The sequence below is a fragment of the Balaenoptera ricei genome, chromosome 12, assembly GCF_028023285.1.
Source record: "Balaenoptera ricei isolate mBalRic1 chromosome 12, mBalRic1.hap2, whole genome shotgun sequence".
Classification (NCBI taxonomy): domain Eukaryota; kingdom Metazoa; phylum Chordata; class Mammalia; order Artiodactyla; family Balaenopteridae; genus Balaenoptera; species Balaenoptera ricei.
Window position 1 is genome coordinate 16,664,926 of NC_082650.1, and position 17,740 is coordinate 16,682,665.

At 35.3% G+C, this 17,740-nt stretch overlaps 1 protein-coding gene and 1 pseudogene across 4 annotated transcripts in view; one reads left to right on the forward strand and one right to left on the reverse strand.

Moving 5' to 3' along the window:
* The window catches only part of TAB2 (TGF-beta activated kinase 1 (MAP3K7) binding protein 2), an 83,685-nt gene that overhangs the window by 29,308 nt on the left and 36,637 nt on the right, over positions 1-17,740 (reverse strand). For all 4 annotated transcript variants that reach the window (XM_059941024.1, XM_059941022.1, XM_059941025.1 and 1 more), the window contains one exon: positions 6,764-6,954. In XM_059941024.1, the coding sequence (XP_059797007.1) occupies positions 6,764-6,865 (102 nt within the window). In that variant the 5' untranslated portion in view covers positions 6,866-6,954. The remainder of the gene's footprint in view (positions 1-6,763; positions 6,955-17,740) is intronic.
* LOC132376421 (large ribosomal subunit protein eL30-like) lies at positions 10,544-11,870 on the forward strand (annotated as a pseudogene).

A 17,740-nucleotide genomic window follows, 5' to 3' on the forward strand; every position in this document is an offset into this window, starting at 1 on the left:
GCATGTAATACTGTATAATTAATATTTTGCATATTCATGTGCTATGTAATTCTTTTAAACCAATGACCTTTTAAAAACTATTACTTGTGGTATTTAAATTAAAAAGTTCTAAAATTCATAACAAAGGCATTACAGTTCCTTATGTGCTTCCTCTTGTGTTAAAAACAAACAAACCGCATACATATACATATGTAATGTAAGGTCAAGGTAGCCTCCAGAGTAACTGAGTTCACATCTTTGCCTTTAGACAGCATCATATAATTCTACTCCAGAGAAATGAAAAACAAAACAAAACAAAAAAACAATTAGACTGTTTCTAAAGAATTCTCAAAAGAAACTAACCACTACTTATAAATTATCCATAAAAATATTTACTGAACACCTACGATATGTACATCATTCTGTTTGAGACTGTGGAAGACTCAAATGATGTATAAAACCAGACTTTTCCCTAGAAGAGCTTGCAACTCAATTAGGGAGACAAACCATGGATTTATGAAAAGGTAACATTATTAAAACATGAATATATGTCAAACAATAAGTGGTACTGAAGTTCAACAGAGAGTTAATACCATAGGCTACTGTAGAAAGGACTGTGTTAATGAGGGAGGTATAATCTCATGGGTTTCACAGTATATGTAGGACTTGGATAGGAAAAAAGGCATTCCTGGTGAAGGGAATGGCATGACTAAAGACAGACATAAATGTGATAGTAAGGAAAAGTATGTTCTAAACAAGGTGACTGGAGCAGATCTGGCTGGAGTTAAAGGTTTGTATTGGAAATTTTGTGGAACAAATTGTTAGAAAAGCAGATTGGGATTAAATAATTGGGGCTTGTTAAAAATGAGTTATACTAGAGTTTGGGCTCTAATACAGGCAATGGGGAGAGCCACTGAACATTCATTAACAGAGAAGTGAAGACACAAAGGGTGTTTGGGGAAGATAAAGAACTCCACTGATACTTAAGATGAAGAGGAAAGGGAAAACTTTTTGACAAGAAGATCGGTTAGAAGATATGAAATAATGACTGATGGTGGAAACAAATTATGAAAGACTACAAATTAACAGTCAACACAATTTGGCTATAAGGGAGAAAGAGAATTCAAAGAGAACTGGAAGACAAAGAGCCTGACAGAAAGGGGACAGTTTTAGACATAAAGAGGATGAATATAGCCAAGTTAAAATGTCTACAGGTGGTTTGACATGAGATAAAATCTTATTAGAGAAAATGGAACTAAAAGGCATCTCAAAGTCTTGTTAAGAAATGGTATAGTCCACAGTTTGACCAGATAATACGAAAGAAAAGATTAGTGAGCAACGTTTGACTTTTTTTCTTCCCCAAACCAACACTTCAAATCTCTCATGCTATAAAAATCCTTTTATCTTACACATAATTCTGAATTGATATATACTAGTTTTTCAAAGAAAATTTAAAAATTCATCACAATCTTTATCAACTGATTACTCCTTATCATAGTTAGACCTTATCTTTTGCCAAACCTAATTGGTGCTTTTTGCTTCAAGCTAAGTTTATTGTTATTCTTAGTAAATTCTTCTCCCTCCTAAGCCAAAGCTCACAAAGACCTCTTCTTCTCATCTCCTTTGCCGACATTCCCAAATTAAAATGTATATTCCCTACTAAATCCAATCCCACACTTCCTTTTTAAAAGCTGGTACTGCTATTTAAAAAGTCTTCTTCTCTAATTCTCTTGAGCTCTCAAAAATCCTTTCAATTCTTTATAATCTCTCACTATTTAATATGTCCTAGTCCCAGCTATGCCATAACTCATGTGCCCTTAGGTTTTTTACTCTCTACAGACATTAGTTTCTTATCAGCAAAACATAAAAGAACTTACAGGGATTTTACAAGGCTACAATAGGATAAAAGGAAACGTACTTTTTATTAAACATTTTATTTTAGAAAATTTTAAACATGTATGAAAATAGAGAGTAAATACGACAAACTCTCCTATATTCATCATCCATCTTTAAAAATATCAATATATGGCAAATCTTTCTTCATCCAATGTGTACGCCCCAGCTGCTCCCTTCATCAAGCTAGATCAAGCCTGACATTATTTCATTTCCATCTGTAAATACTTCAATATGTATCTTAAAACATAACCACAATGCCATTATCATACCCTAAAATAATCAACACTTAAGATTGCATAATATCCAAATAGTGTTGAAGTCCCTTGATTGTCTCATAAGTATCTTTTTAGTTAGTTTAAATCAGGATCTAAGCAAGGTCCACATATTTCATTTGGTTGATATGCCTCTTAGGTTTCTTATAATAATAATTAATCCTCCCCTCTTTCTCAAATTTTCTAAGCCATTTGTTTTTTGAAAAATGATCATTTGTCCAGCAGATTTCCCATCTGGATTAGCTGATTGCACCCTGTGGTATCAATATTTTCTGTATTTCACTGTGAACTAGAAGGTACAACTAGAGGTGTGCGCAGGTTCATGTACAAATTGTTAGCAAGACCCTGTATGGGCTTTATTTCATAGCGTATCACACAGGAGGCACAATAATATATCTGCCTGTCTTTTTGTGATCTTAAGGCTGATTGGTAGGTTCTGATGTTGTCACAGCTTGATCCAGCTGATGATTTTTATCAGCCAATGATAATCACCGTTTAGAAACTTTATCTCATTAGGGGTTGCAAAATGGTGCTATTGGTGATATTCCAAATATAAGATTCCTTTATCATGTTTTAGCTACAATTTTTCCTCATAGAACTTGATCTCTTTAACTATTTACTTACTCTTTGCACAGAAGAGGCAGGATAAATAAGTTCTCTTTACTGGTTTTTAGAATAATGAATTGGTGCCCTAGCAACTTCCAAAGGTGACACTTATTTTCAGTATCATTATAAACTCCTGTATCTTTAACATTTTGATATGTGTCAACTGATTGTGGGCATTATATCCTATCTTCAGCCTAGCGGGAATGACTCCAAGTTGGCTCCTGTGTACGTATGACATGAGCCCATTAGTCTTTCATAGCTTCCTTGCTTTCTAATATGACAAGATGTCTAAGATCATCTTGTATACTTCTTATCCCAGACCTGGGACCAGCTGTTTCTCAAAGAAGCCCTGGCTACTTTTAGTGGGAAACTGTATAGGACTCCCTTTAAGTGTATCAAAAGAGATGGGATGAGTTTTTAAAAGGTTGAAAAATCACTTCTTTTTTGTATAATACAAATCTGCATTCTTTTCAAAACCACAAAAGAGTCTGAATCATTATTTTCAGTTCATCTTTCATTTCCCCCCAAGCTTCTTGCACAGAGACATTACAGACAATATCAAAGTATACACTATAATCATCCTTCTCAAACTCTGATTCATTCACTCTTTCAACCGATATTTACTGAGCATCCCATTAGGATGTAGAAAGGAATATAATCCCTGCTCTTAAGGATCTCCCAGTCCAGTGGAGGAGATTAATGTGTATGCAAATAAATATAATGTACAATGGTAGGTGTTTCAATAGAAATATGAATAAGGATTATGGGTGGAGGGCACCTGAGAAGGCTTCAATTAAGGATATGGTAAGTAACACAACACATTACTTTGAAAAGAAATAGCAATTTTAAATTTACAGATTTAATCGTCATACTAAAAGAATTAAAAACTAGTGAAAATTTCAGTTAAAAAAATTAGTGTCAACTATGCAATATTTTTACACTATTCTAAGTTATGATTTAATTACCAAATTTTAAAGATATGAATTACATCCACTGATAACACAGCTATCTTAGAGAATTCCATAGCACAAGGAAATGATGTGAGTAGTTCCAAAAAGAGGGGGCTGAACAGTAAACAAAGTCAGGAAGAGAACAGAGGATAGATATTTCTGTTCTCCTCCTAAGAACATGTATACAAAGTGGTAGTGTGACATGATCCTTTAGCTACTAATTTTCAATATTCTATATACTTTTTTTTTCATCTAGAAAAGTTCTGAACCAGTATATTATAGGGAGGATCTCTCCAGAGAAAAGACAGCCTACCCAACTGAGAAAGGGAGAGCGGCTCCCAGAAGAAAGGCTGTCACCAAATAAGAGGTGTTTATACTACATTTAGAGGTAGCTTATTTGCCGTTACAGTTTAAAAGTAACTCTAAATTTGGGAAAACTTACACCTTAGTTGTATCCCCAGAGGAGCCCTCCGCATTCCTTGCTTGTCACATTTTTGTTATCAGCTAAAAGGGACATTATTCGAATGATTAGCAACTCAATTTAAAAAGAGTTGGGCATGGGGAAGCATGTCATACGGAGGTTTGTTTTTGTAAAACCAGATTAACACAGTGAAGGTTGATACTACTGGGTGCCCAAAAGAAATTCTAAATCATCTATTTTCTATTTTTTGGTAAAGTTGAAAACATGTTTACTTATTTTATTTTTTTAAAAACTAGGTAATTCATTTACAAAGATCAAAACAATATTAAAAGATACACGCTGAGAAGTCTCACTCCCATCTGGCCTATTCCTCCTTGCCCACCATGGGTAACCATCTTTTATTAACTTTGTTTTTAATTCTTCCAGTATTTCCTTATGCAAACAGGGGCAAACATACATACATGTGAATATTTATTTATAGATGTATTTACATACATCTATATATACTGCTCTACATTTTTTTTTAACTTAATATATCCTGAAGATCATACTGTAAGTGTTTCTCTCTCCTCCCTCCCTCCCCTCCCCCTCCATGTTCTGGACAGTTCTTTCAGTAGCAAATCTTATTGAAGAACCTATAGTATTTTTGAATTTTTCAATGACTCACTGAACATTCTCAGTATAGTCTTATCAGAAAATGCTATTTGAAGAATTAGGAAGAGGTACCTGAGTTCTAGGGGAAGATACCTTCCCCTCACTATCTCTGCTCCTTCCCATACTTTCTTGAGCTTCTGACTCCATTTTTATTACCCTTTTTTCCTCTTTCATTTCACTGCACATCCGATATCAACAAATATGGGCTATTGATTCATTCACCAAATATTCATTATGGGCCTTCCACTATTATTACTGTTATTCGTATTGGTTGCTAACATTTATTGAGCACTCATTATGAATCAGGTATCCTACTAGTTGTTTTCCTGCATTATCACATTTAACTCTCTGTGAACTTTCTTTATTCCCATTGTACCCCTGAGGAAAATGAGGGTCAGAAAGGTTAATTCAATTGCTGCTAATAACTGTCAAATCTTGAACTCAAGTCTCTTTATCAGCAAAATATATACTATTTGTTATTATTTAAATTTTTAAATTTATTTCCCCCTAGCTTTAACTGAGGTATGATTGATAAATAAAAATTGTATATATTTTGGTTGTACATGATTTTTTTTAAAGGTATACAATGTGATGATTTACTATACATATACATTGTGCAATGGTTACTACAATTAACACATCCACCACTTCACATAGTGAACTCTTCTTTCCTTCCTTCCTCCATCCTTCCCCCCACCCCCCCACCCTGGCTTCTTTCTTTCTTTTTTGGTGGTAAGCATACTTAAGATTTGTTCTTTTACCAAATTTCAAATATACAATACAGTATTATTAACTCAAAACATATGCTCTTAAACAATACACCACAGAAAGAGCCAGACATGTTTGGAGAATTCCAATCAGTTGAGGATGATTATAGCATAGGGTGTGAGGGAGGAAGGACTGGGTAAGAGATCATGCCGCAGAAGAAGGCAGGATTTTAGATCACAGACCTAGTATGTCCTAGTCAAGATATATAAACTTTACTCTGAAGGGTATGGGGAACAACCATGAGGTTTTTAAACAGGTAAATATATAATAAAATCTGCATTTAAAAAGACATTTTTAGCAGAAGTGAGGAGGATAGATAGGAGAGACCAAAGCTGGGTTAGACTAAAGGTGGGTAGACCAATTAAATGTATAGATAAAAGATGATAGGGTATGAACAAAATGTAGTCACTTGATATCAAGTACAGATATTGAGCCTTTAAAGTTTCATATAATTTCAAACTTTAAAGATCATTCATCAAGAATAAATATGTCTGAAACCAAATCACTTTTTTATATCTCCATTTTAACAAGCTGAAAAATAGTTCTTGATAGAAAGATTTCCAGTTTAATCAAATGAGAAGGTACACTATCACTAAATATTTAGAATTACGGATTTCTAAAATTGTACATACTAAGAAAAATGTAAAAATTTATTAGATAGTGGTATTAATTGGAAAACTTACAGATTAAATTAAAAGATATAAAAAGAAACTTTTTTTTTCTTTAGAATTGGGACTTCAGGCATTGTCTAGTCAAATTTCCTCATTTTACAGATAAGAAAACTAAAGTACAAAAGAAGGCATATTACTTGTCAAATATGTTTAGGGTGCCCATTTAGGATTAGATCCCAAGTTTCCTGATTCCTTATTTAATGATTTTCTCACTTTCATATGAAGACCTGGAATTTTTAAAAGTTCTGGCAAAATGGGGAAAGGGGGGAGTGAAGCAAGTTCATAGTAAGTGTGGACCATGTATCAATGCTTTATATTGAGATCTCATTTAATCCTCATATCTACTTTACAAGGTAGGTAGTATCCATATGACAGATGGGGTACAGAGAGCCTAATAACTTGCTAAAGGCCACATGACTATCAGACACCAAAGCTCATCTCTCCATCATAGCACACTAATGCCAAAGAAGATAAAAGAGTTTTCTTTCAGTGTTTAAAAAAATACCAAGTTTGTATTAATAAATTCAGAAATCATTGAACACTGACCTGTAACATGCACCTGGATACAACAACTTCAGGTACTTCAGGGAATTTTTGTCGCAGGTCATGTAAAACCTGAAAATCAATTTGGTGGCTTCCTTGGGCCATTCGTATATTGCCTGATCAGGACTATTTGTACAGTAGGCAATTCTAGGCCTTAGTGGAAACAGTACTCATCTCTTCTGTCCAAGCATTTTCTGTGAAAGAAAGAAAAAAAACTTTAATGAGAACTGTTATAGAATGAATATTGTTGTGGATTTAAAATTTCAATACAAAAGGGTATGTGCTTTAGTACCTAACATTTAATATAAACTATAAAAATATTATTTAGTCCTATAATGCTTCCCATATAGTTATACTGTCTTTTCAGTTTATAACTACTGATGGCAAACTTTAAAATGTTCTAATTCCTATGTATTTGTATGCTTGTATTTGTATGTGCCAAAAGGCATTCAAATGAAACCGTCAAGGTTGTTTTAAAAGGGAAAACTGAAAAATGCTTTATAATGGCTGTACCAAAAGGCATTCAAATAAGAAACTGTCAAGGTTGTTTTAAAAGGGAAAACTGAGTAACTTTACTGATTTTTTTCTTAATGATCAGAGGACAGCCTAAAGTAAGTAATCTTGTTTATTCTACTTAAAATTTTTAAAGTTTGGATCCTGAAAAAGTTTGGTCCTACAAATAGCTTTGCCTGCTTTGTCTAAAACTGATCTGTAAATCAAAACATTTGATATTTTGCCTTAATTTTCAGATATACTTAATCTTTAAATGTGTAATCAATTCATTCTCAGGGGCTTAGCAGCATTTTATTCCCTCTGTTTCTATAAAATCAGTATTTTAAAAATACTAATGCTTGGGCCCCAACCCCAGAGGTTCTGATTTAATTGGTTGGGAGCAGCATGAGTGTATGGATATTTAAAAGCTCCCCAAGTGATTCTAACGTATGGCCCAAGTTGAGAATTACCTAACTTATTTATATTCCTAATATTCCTAATGTAAACCGTGTTTAATCTTGAAAGCCTCTTTGGGATATAAATAGTATAAAGTATATTAAACCTAAATAACATATTAAAATATTTAAAATCATTCCATTTGCATAATAATTAAAATACATTTCATTTTAGTATAAATTTGACAATAAGACAATCTCTTTAAAACAAATTTCTTGTCTGTAGTATTTCTCTTTTCCATAAGCTTAAATACAAGTCTGTAAACTCTATGAATATAGTAATTAGGTCTCTTTTGTCCATTATTACACACCTAGCGCTTTGTAGACAGTTTTCAGCATAACAGTAGATATTAAAACACTTTTGAGTAAATTTAGTTATGATAGGACTCCCGAATCCTCAACACAATAAAAGCTCATTGAGATATCATGTTTGGTAAAGACTCTCAAGCTTTTTATTATCATTTGTTTAATTTTTCCTTAATTCTTTTGTCTCTGTGACTTCAGCTTAGTTACATCTCATAGGTAAAAGCACTGCCAAACCAAGTTATTTGCATCACACATTTCTCAAATCTATTTCTAAAACACACACACACACACACACACACACACACACACACACAATTTTTAGCACTCAATGTAGTGTTTCTAGAAATGGGTTGCAGGAGAAAAGGAAAGTACTGGAAATTAGTAAAGATATTTAAACACAACAATAAGGGGCAATAAACAGGCTACAGTACTGCTCATCTTGAGAAAGCCTCCTTGACTTCACTCCAGCTATCAGCTCATTTATCTGCCCATTCCCTCTTTTGGGCTGAACTCCTTGAAAGGGTGGTTTATACTTTGTCTTCATTTCCTTCCTCTTATCACTTTTAAATCTACCCCAGTCAGGTTTTCATAGTTTTTCTCCACTGAAACTACACTTATCAAAGCTGTCCTGGATCTTCAGGTTGTCAAACTTAACAGTCACTCCTCAGGCCTCATCTCACCAGACCTCTCTGTAGCTTATGAACTAGTCAACCACTCCCTCATTCTTTAAACAATTTCTTCACTTGGCTTCTGAGATTTATACTCTTCTGGATTTCCTCCTACCCACTAGCAGCTCCTTCTCAGTTTTCTTTGTCAGATCCTCTTCCCTTTCGGAACATCTAAATGTTGGGGAGTTATGGAGTTCAGATCCAGGGTTTCTTTTCAATTACACCTACATTCCTCTTCAAGGTAATCTCATCCAAACACACTACTTTAAAGAGAGGCTTTGCAAATCTGTATGTCCAACTCCAAGGGAGCTCTCTCTCCCTTGAGTTCCAGACTAATATAACCAGCTGCCTGCCTCACATATCCTTTTGGATATCTAAAATTCACTTCAAACTTACTATGTCCAAAATTGAACTCTCAATTTTCCCCCATCCAAACCAAATCTTTCCCAGTCTCTTTCACCTCCGTGAAAGAGAGATGGTACCACCAGTCATTCAGTTGGTCCTTCTCACATGCCATATCTAATCCATTATAAAGTTTTGTTGGCTGTTATCTGCACAAGAATATTCTGAATCTGACCACTTCTCCCCACCTCTATTACTGCTCTTGTCCAAGCCACCATCATAGTTCACCTAGACTACTACTGCGAAGGTCTCCTAACTGGTCTCCTCCCTGCCTTAACTCTTTGCTCTACCCCCACCTCACACTCTTTTGAACAGAGTGATCTTTGTGAAAAGTAAATCAGAACAATCATTTCCCTGGCGCAAAATCCTACACAAGGCCCCTGGCTAACTACCACCCGTGGGACTTTGTCTCCTACCACCATCTTTATTCCCTCAGTTCCAAACTAAGTTCCCTCACACTGGTTACTTTCCAAAGAGAAGCCAATCTCATTCCTCCCTTAGGGCTTTTAGACTCGTTGCTCCTTCTGCCTGGAACACTTTTCACTCAGATACTTGCATGGCTCTCTCTCTTACTTCATTAACACCTCTGATCAAATGTCACTTCCTCAGAGACTGCTTCCTTGACCAATCTCTCTATCTAAAATAATGCCACACTTGTTTCCCTTCCCTCCCTATCACATCCTCATACCTTGCTTTTACTTCATAGCATTTATCAATATCTGACATACCTACCTACCCATTGCCTATCCCTAAAGCATTAGCTCCACAGGATTAAGAACTTTGAAGTTCACTGCTGTATCCCCAGGATCTCAGTCAAAGATGTAACATTTGTTGGATGAAATAAAGGTTTTACTGGATGGTTTCTTCATATTTTTTGCTTCTAAAATGCATTTCAAATAATCTAGATTGGAAATTTATATACATAATTTGAGGGAGAGGCAAATAAATAAATTCTCAGTCTAATTCAGGACAACCTTTCTTATTTAAAAGTGGATGAATCATGAAAATAAATTTCAACTTATTCTATTGTTAAAACATATACAGAAATTTCTAAAGTTCTTTGAAAAACTCTTATCACACTTGCTTGCTTTTCTAATAAAGACTATCAAGTACACTAACAAGAAAATTGTTCAAACGTACAACTGTATTTTAGGGATTCCACTTCCTGTAATGCCTAAGTAGCTCCTACTGGACGAATTCTCTCATGAGCAACTTCTATAACTAGACAACATATAAAGATGTTGAAGGCAGAAACAGCAAAGGGAGAGTGGTGGTGCTGGGGGTGGGGAGGTGAAGGAAGTCAGTACGTAGAAGAAGTGGACAGCACAGGGTGATTTTCCATTTTTTAAATGGCTTTTAGCCAGAGAGCAGGCCTCAGTTGGTTTGCTCAGCTAAAACCCAAACAAGAAAATCTGTAGTCTTACTCACTTAATGAACCAAAGGATAGGTCATGTTGTGGCATGACCACAACAGCTGAAAATCTAGCCAGTAAATCATAGAAAGGAGAGAAGCACCAAATTCTGTGTATAAATTCTGCACATATCTCTGATCCCCAAACTACACATATGCGAGAGATTCCAAATGGCCAGGCTAAGGCTAAAATAACAGAACTGACATTTCAGTTTGAAGTTTGATTTCAGCCAAGTTAACTGCCTACTGAAACAAACAAGTAAGGAAGCAAACCACCAACAAAACATCAATACCCACTAGAGGAACACAGTAGACTCCAGAGTCTCTACAATGTGTCATTCACAATGTCCAAGTTATAAACTAAAATTATTACACATAAGAAAGAGGAAAAACTGACCCATTCTCAAGAGAAAGGCAACTAAGGGAGACCAAGCCCAAGATGACCCAGATGCTAGAATTAGCACATAAGGATTTTAAAGCAGCTATTTTAACTATGTTCAAGAATGTAAAGGCAAATATACTTGGATTTCTCAGCCAAAAAAAAAAAAAAGAAAAAAGAAACTATTAAAAAAATGCAAATTCAAGAAGTGAAAAATTTCTGAAATAAAAAAATTCACTGGCTAGATTTAACCACAGATCAGAAATGACAGAAGAAAGAGTCAGTGAACTTGAAGACAAAGCAATAGAAATCATTCTAACCTGAAGAGTGGAGGAAAAGAAGAATGGCTGAGGTAGGGAGACGAACAGACCCTCAGGGGCCTGTGAGAAAGAATCAATAACTCTAATATAATATACCTGTAAGTGGAAACCCAGAAGAAAAGGGGAGAGAGAATGGGGTAGAAAAAAGTATTTAATGAAACAGCGGCTAAAAATTTCCCCAAGTTAGTAAATGATATAAATTTACACATCAAGAAGATCTTGACTGGCTCCCCGGCCATCTTGGAGGTTGCTCTTGGTTGGGCGCCATCCTGCACCTAAGGCAGGAAGGTGGTGGTCATAAAGAAGACAAAAAAGTTGCCTAAGTCAATCAACTCTAGACTCCAGATCAACTCAAGATTCCAACTCCTTATGAAAAGTGGAAAGTACATGCTGGGGTACATGCAGGCTCTGAAAATAAGACAAGGCAAAGTGAAACCTGTCATCCTCACCAACAACTGCTCAGGTTGAGGAAATCTGAAACAGAGTATTATGCCATGTTGGCCAAAACTGGTATCCATCTACAGTGGCAATAATGTTGAATTGGGCACAGCGTGTGGGAAATACCAAAGAATATGCACAATGGCTATCAATGATCCAGGTGATTCTGATATCATTAGAAGCATGCCAAAACAGATTGGTGAAAAGTAAATCATGCAAAATTTTTCTATAATAAAACTGGCCAGAGCCTGTTTTAAAAACAACAAACAAACAAAAAGATCTTGATCAAGAAGATCAGCAAACCCTCAACAGGAAAAGCCAAAGAAAACCACACAGCAGCCTAACAGTAGAAGTGCTGAAAATCAAAGAAAAAGAAAATCTTGAAAGGAGCCAAAGAAATGAAATATAGGGAAACAACAATTCAAATGAATGCCGACTTCTCATAAAAAACAGTGGAGTCCAGAAGATACTGAGATGACAAAATTTAAGTGCTGAAAGGGAAAATAAACAATCAACCCACATTCTGCATCCAGCAAAAGTAAACTTTAAGGACAAGGCAAGATAACTATTTTTAAATGTAGCCTTTGTGGGTGAGTGAATAAGTTTTACAACTAAACACATTACTGAAACAAACAGGTATTTATTTAATTATGAAAGGAAAACCAAGAAATACTTTACAACTTAATCTGGAAAATTATTTCTAATAATAAATAGAAATATATTTTCTATGGTTAAGATGCAAAATGACTGCTCTTCTGAGAAAATAAAGAAATCATACTTTATAGGTATGCTTCTAACAGTAGGTGCAAAATTTTGGCACCTAACCTGCCACCAGCTCAAATGATCTAGGAGGAATAATTTCTTAAGGATTCTAAATAGTAGCAGAGTATACACAGTACTACAAAACCCAACCGTAAATATACTGGCAAGATTTACAAAATGTGCCATGTTCTTTCCTTTCTTAGAGTACGTAAGCAATTTATTTCTGACCTCTCAATACTATGACAGTGCAGAGTACTAAGTATCGGTTAATGGCTCACTCAGACTTCATGTTATGATAATTATCAAGTCTTCATTTTCACTATTGTTTACCATGGTGAATTCTTCCAGGACTGTAAGAGTATAACACAAATAACGGTTTAACTGTACTCACAAGAAGAGACCACAGTCTTCAGATTAAAAAACAACGATAAAGCAAAGCAACAGGACTTATAGGTCTGATCAAAATTTGAGCATTTATGAGGTAACTGGATATTTAAAATTGGCCTATCATCATCATCCACAACCCATGAATTTAAGGAGTGCCTAGTATGCAGCAGATACCTTGTTGGAGATACAAGTATTAGAGTCTATACCCTTGCTCTCCAGGTCACAGACATTCCTGGATTAAAGGCACATCAAAACAAGCTCATAATTTAGGTAACTATTTTAACTTGTCCACTATTTTATCTTCTGTCTGCCTCCTGCTACCAGATCTGCTGCCTGCTATCTCAGTCTACCTTGTTGCTGACACAGTAATCTTTTTCATCCCTTTCACATCATTCAAAAACAGACTGGAAGGGAGTACATGAGGAAAAACTATAGAGAGCAGCAGCAAGAAAAAGGTAGGGGCCACATCGTGAAGTGCCTTTTGGGCCATTAAAATTTGGAGGTTTTAGCTTCAGGGTAATGGGAAGCCACTGAAAGATTTAAGCTCAGAGGCAGGAAAGGTGACATGATCAAGAAATCCTGTATGTATGAAGAATGGCTATAGTACAGAGAAAAGGGGCAAAAGAATGTATGAGAAGACTAGTTAGAAAAATGCTGTAGTCAGCCATGAAAAGGTTAATAGCTTGTAACTGCAGAGATAGCAATGGACAGTGAGTAGAAGGAAAATCTTCAGGGATATTTAGGAAGTAAAATTTAATAGAACTTTGAGATGGATTAGATATTGGGGTAAAGAAGGAGGTATAAAGGTTGCTTTCTTATTTGCTCAGATGGTGGTCCCATCTATAAACTGGGGAACAACAGAAAAGGTCCAAGAAAACAAAGGGGTAGATTCTAAGTTTAGTTTTGAACATACTGAGTCTAGGGTACCTTTAAAACCTCAAAACAGTGATATCACAGAGGGAGTTGGGATATATGGACCTGGAGCTCAGAGGAGAGGTCTAGGCTGCAGATAAACGTTTGAGAGGCATCTATGGTGCTGGCATTAACTAAAATCTGAGCATAGATGAGACAATCCTACCATAGAATTTAAGAACACTCAAAGAAAAATATTCTTGGTTATACTATGTATAAAACATTATACAGTCATTATTAATTTTTTCCCTAAAGGCCAACATTTCTTCCAGCCCAAACACTAAACATTATATACAAAAATTGATTTTAAAATATCTTAACTTTTTGTTCTGGAACTATTTTAAGGACATACCCTATAATGAAAAATTAAATAAAAATTTAAAGAAGAAAACACGTACATAGTTTTTTAAAAGCCAAATAGTACTACAAAGTTTATCGAGAAACCAGCAATTTCCCTGTCTCATGCCTCTCCACTTTTATCCTATTCCATATTCCACTGTCAACACTGAGCTGTTTCTCCACATTCCTACAAAGATGATTATAGGGCTATTTCTTGATTTTTCAATTTTATACATTTTCTATGGATTTCCTACTGTGGAAAATGAAGAGTTAGCTTTATAACTTAGTTCCCATCCCAGAACATAACCATGCTTCTTCACTCCTATGTCCATCTGCCCAATACTTATTTCACAATTTTTTGCTTCAATCCATATTCAGTATTTATATTACTTTTTCCTGTAAATACTGTTAGCCTAGCCACCTAATCTATTATGAGGGGTGGATTATATCGCCAAGGTCCCTCCCCTACTAGCATTTTGGTAAGAAAAGTGTGTGTGTTGTTAATGAAAAAACTGTAGAATATTAACCATATGTGACCAGAAGCTGGCTTTCCATCAAGTCCGAGAAAACAGCAAAGGTCTCGCAATTCTAACCCCAGGAGAAATGGGGAGAGATGAGAGGGGAGGGGATAGGGGTAAACACTACTATTCTACTATTGAAATTATAGATTTAGATGAGATGTATTACTTTTAAACAAACCTTGATAAGAGATTAAAAAACAAACAAAACCCCCAAACTATGACTATACAAATATGTAAAAGATTAAAGTTGACTGCTCCTGTCCAGGAGGTACCATACAAAATAAATGATGGAGCAAAGCAAAATTCCCAGAGATCCAACTTTAAAAAAAAAAGGAGTGGACTTCCCTGGTGGTGCAGTGGTTAAGAATCCATTTGCCAATGCAGGGGATATGGGTTCGATCCCTGGTCCAGGAAGATCCCACATGCCACAGAGCAACTAAGCCTGTGTGCCACAACTACTGAGCCTGTGCTCTAGAGCCTGCGAGCCACAACTACTGAGCCCTCATGCCACAACTACTGAAACACGCGTGCCTAGAGCCTGTGCTCTGCAACAAGAGAAGCCACCACAGTGAGAAGCCTGTGCACCACAACAAAGAGTAGCCCCCACTCACCACAACTAGAGAAAGCCCGCGCACAGCAACGAAGACCCAATGCAGCCATAAATAAATAAGTAAATAAATAAATAAATTTATAAAAAAATAAATAAAAAAGAAGGAGTAACTGGTAATGTATCTTATATAAACTACTTAGATTTACATAATTTAAACTTGACAAAGTGTTGGCCTTTATTATTAAAGTCTTATTAAAAAAAGAAATCAATGAATAAATTAAATGTAACTCTCAGATAAGCTTAAAACTTTCCTAAGCAGTAGAATTTCAAGAAACAATACTCTAACCATCTGTTTCTAAAATTTTCTGGCGAAAGAACACATTAATAATTAAAAACAGAAATAACACTGCTAAATATTTCACCCTCAATTTCTACATTAGTGGGCATTGTTTCATTTAATAAGATGAGACAATTAAATGGCTGGTTAAGTATAAATTCTAGGATTCTATAATCTGTGCTCATTTATTTATGAAATTTAATCTGTCACTTACTTGCAGTGTCTTCTTGGGCAAATCATTAAACTCCTCTGTGTCTCAGTTTCTTCACCTACAAAATGGTGATGACAGAGTAGCTACCTCACATGATTTTGAGAATTAAATGAGTAATACACATAAGATGATAAAAAGGAACACAGAGCAAGCAAACAAGTAAATAAAATAGCTTACGTAAATGGTAGCCATTAACACTATCATTTCTTCCTTGTAAAATGAAGGAAACTCCAAGAATTTACAGGGTTAGTGATAACACAGTGAAAATTAATGGTATTACACTTGCCTCGCCTGTAGCAGAAATTACAAACACTAGTAGTAATAATTATTTATTCTAAATATCATGAATTTCCACAAAGTACAAAGGAACAAAACCTTAGCAAACACAGCTGCAGGCCACTCTGGCTGCAGAATACTGAAGGAGTTGACTGAGCCTTTGAGGCCTTCCTTTCCCATGTATATGGGACAAATAATTTGTTTTAATTGGGTAACTCAGATAAAGCTACCTGAAAACCAAATATTAGGTTGCATATAAGTGCCAGATAAGTGATATAAACTGTGCTATAGGTGTTTAAAGGGCTCTCTGGGCTGAGGGAGGGTGTGGGAGGGTCTTGAATCATGGGTACTTAAATAAGAAGGTTAAAGTATGAAGCAAGGCAACCAAATACTGGGCAGGTTCTGGAGACAATGAGTCAGTCACCTGTCTGGCTAAAAGAAGGAGGGACAGGAGGAAAGGGAATTATGAAGAAGGAGTTTGGGGTGGTGAGTATCTACAAGAGAAGACGAGAAAGGCCAATGAAGGCTGCAAGCGTACAGTGGCCTTTATTATAGAAGATCTTGAGTTAACACTAACGGTTTAGTATTATTATGTAAACTGGTATACATACTTTATCTTTGCCCAGTTTGTACATGGTTGAGTTTTGCTGGAACAAATTTAATTATTATAACAAAAAATATATAGTTCATGCTGAAATATCACAGAGAAATAGGATGAAATATATAAAACTAAAATTCACTTCTCAACTGCACTGGGATTCTCCTTTAGCTTACGGACAAGAAGGAGGTCTTTCCACTTTAACCATATATACCATCCTAAAATTTAACTCTGATTTCCATAGTGACTTCCAGAAATGATAATTTTTTCTATAAACAATGGAATCTTGAGTTGGATAGAACCCTAGGAAATTGTCTTGTAAAAGTATATATATTTAAGAGGTTAGAGAAAAGCCTTGCTGCCCAGTAGACTCTTTTTACCAGACTTCCTCTTCCATTCATCTATCCAATTTTACCTCTTAAAACTAACCCTTGACAACAAACAGAAATTTTTACACAAGTAATGTTAGTTTCAAAGTGGAGAGACTACCTTGTTCACTGCTGCTGTACCCTGAATACTTAGAAAGTGTAAGGCAAGTAGTAGATGTTCAAAAAATATTGTTGCAATAAATCTCTAAATACAGATCAGAATACATCTAGATTAAAGACTACTATAAAAAATGGTAGCTATCCCTCCAAACTAAAAGTGTTTGCCTTACCCTCGGCTATGTCAGTGCTGCTGTAATACTAGTTTTGAAACTGTAAATTTGTTTCAATGCAATTGATATGTTAGGGAACAATTTGAACACTAAATGAATTTTGCTGTGATTTCATCTGCCAGAAACACTAGGTGAATGCAGAAAACCATACTCAGCTGAAACAAGCTGCATGTGAATACACAAAATGTGAATGTGAACACACCTCAAACATCTGCCAGCTACCTTAGCTCACTGCATCTTCGTGGAATCAGTCACACCCATCCACAACTTGTGTTCAACTTCCCTTGTGATTTCAGAAAACCCTTCTTCAACCACTTCACAATAACAAGTTTCCACAACTATGTGGAAACTTCTTTTACAAGGCAAACTTCAGGAGGGTTTAAAAGCAAAGTACAATATTTATTTGTATAAATATTGTACAAGTATTTACATATTTCTTAGCCATTTAACATGTGTAAAACTACACTATCATGTTTTTTAAGGTTCCTGTCTTTCTAAATGTTCACTGATGACATTTTGAGTGTTGTACCCCAATTCCATGTTTCCCGTAAGTCTTGTA